At 36.0% G+C, this 1,912-nt stretch overlaps 1 protein-coding gene across 1 annotated transcript; it reads right to left on the bottom strand.

Moving 5' to 3' along the window:
• Positions 1-298: 298 nt before the first annotated feature.
• Positions 299-1,258, bottom strand: LOC130461664 (uncharacterized). The gene has a single exon (XM_056829828.1). It carries the CDS (start codon positions 1,256-1,258, stop codon positions 299-301), a length of 960 nt encoding a protein of 319 aa, XP_056685806.1.
• Between the last annotated feature and the right edge of the window lie 654 nt (positions 1,259-1,912).

The raw sequence follows: 1,912 nt of genomic DNA, 5'->3' as shown, positions 1-1,912 counted from the left end.
ATAACTTTAACTCGTGGATTAATGGTTGCAAATACACATCAATGTCCATCACAAGACTATGTTTTCCGGGAATAAGCAAGGACAAAATGAATGATGATGGCTTCATACAAAGCCACGGTGGCAAATTATAAGGAATCAAAATCACCGACCATGTACTATAATTGGTATTCATTAGACGATATGGATTGAAACCATCACTCGCTAGACCTAATCTAACACTGCGAGGATCTTCGGCGAATTCTACATATCTTTTATCAAAACTTTTCCAAGCCTCACCATCCGACGGGTGCCTTAAGATCTAATCATCTTCATGTTCAAAATGCCATCTCATATCCTTAGCTGTTTTAGATGACATATAGAGTCTCTTTAGCCTAGGTATAAGAGGAAAATATCGCATTACTTTAGCTGGCTCGCCCTTCTTACATATTTTCTTTCCTTTCTCACTTTTATTATCCTCCTTTTCTTTCACTGTTTTCCACCTTGATGTATGGCAAACATGACACTCATATTTGTCTGCAAATACACCCCAATATAAAATGCAATTATTTGGACATGCATCGATTTTCTCATATCCTAACCCCAAATCGTTCACTATCTTCTTTCCTTCATAATAAGACGATGGAAACTCCTTAATTTGAGGAAATGCGTCTATTAGAAGTTCAAGCAATTTAGTAAATGACTCTGCGGACCAGTGGAACATACACTTAAGGTGAAACAAGTGTAAAATAAAGGATAACTTTGAGAAAGTAGTGCATCCCTCATATAAAACCTCATCAGCGGCTTCCATTAGTCGTTTACACTTAGCATCTTCTTCACCTGAGTTACTTGATGGAAATTCATTATCTACCTCACAATGAAAATCAAACTCCTCATGCATGTCATAAAAAACTTCATCTTCGGGCATGTCTTGCGATTCATTATGCGACTCTGAATTGTCAACACCAAAAGCTGCTCTTAGCAACTCTCCCATGTCATCTTGACCTACTGCATTTCCTAGACCACTAGGGGTTTCAAAGCTATTTCTCCCTTCATTGACTTTACGATGAAAAACCCAATTTTGATATTTTTTAAGAAAACCGTTAAGCAAAATATGTCCTCCAACTTCTTCTACGAAGTGCCATTTATTTAACTTGCACTTGTTACACGGACATCGTGTTTTTCCTTCAACAAGAGTCTCCTTCGCAAGTTCCATGAATTTCAAGCAACCACTATAATAAGCAGGATCCCCATTGCGTAAATCAATCCAACTAGTATCCATGTCTATAAAAAAAAAATTACTTATTCCAAGGATTTTTTAGTAAGGAACACACAAGAACAAAAGAGCCTAGACAAGCCTTACACCACGCACATCCACAAAGTAACCTTATCACACAAAATCCTAGAATCTAGAATTTGACAGCTAATAAACTAGAATTCCACTAAGGGTAGCAGCTTATTATTGAAAAACATACAACAATAGGAACATGCAACAATGATAGAAATGCATAACATATATTTAAACATGACACTTAACACAAATTCATGAGAAAAATAATAAGACCAGCTACTTTGTCACGCATTGTTAATAACATGATATCAATCTAAGATTATGTTAATCACCTGGTTCGTCTACAAGAGTGCAAATCAACTTGACACAAGCCTTTTGCTCTTCGCTAGAGTCTTCTGTCCGATTGTTATCCCCTTCAATTTGTGCCAAATGGCCAAATTCAATTATTAATTGACTGGAAAAATTCATATTTCAAATCAAAGGCTATATTAAGATTGCAAGATTGAATGCAAAAGATAAAGATACAACAATTACACCTTAAAAGCATTAGACTTTAGAGGAGATTCAACTCATTGGATAAGATTGGACATGTTAGAGAATCTTATGTCATTCAGATAAGGGAACACCGGAACAGGGCTCAAAATG

Source organism: Spinacia oleracea, chromosome 5 (genome assembly GCF_020520425.1).
Source record: "Spinacia oleracea cultivar Varoflay chromosome 5, BTI_SOV_V1, whole genome shotgun sequence".
In the NCBI taxonomy this organism is placed as follows: Eukaryota; Viridiplantae; Streptophyta; class Magnoliopsida; order Caryophyllales; family Amaranthaceae; genus Spinacia; species Spinacia oleracea.
Note: the sequence above shows the minus strand (reverse complement) of the source record. Positions and strands in the feature narration are given on the sequence as shown.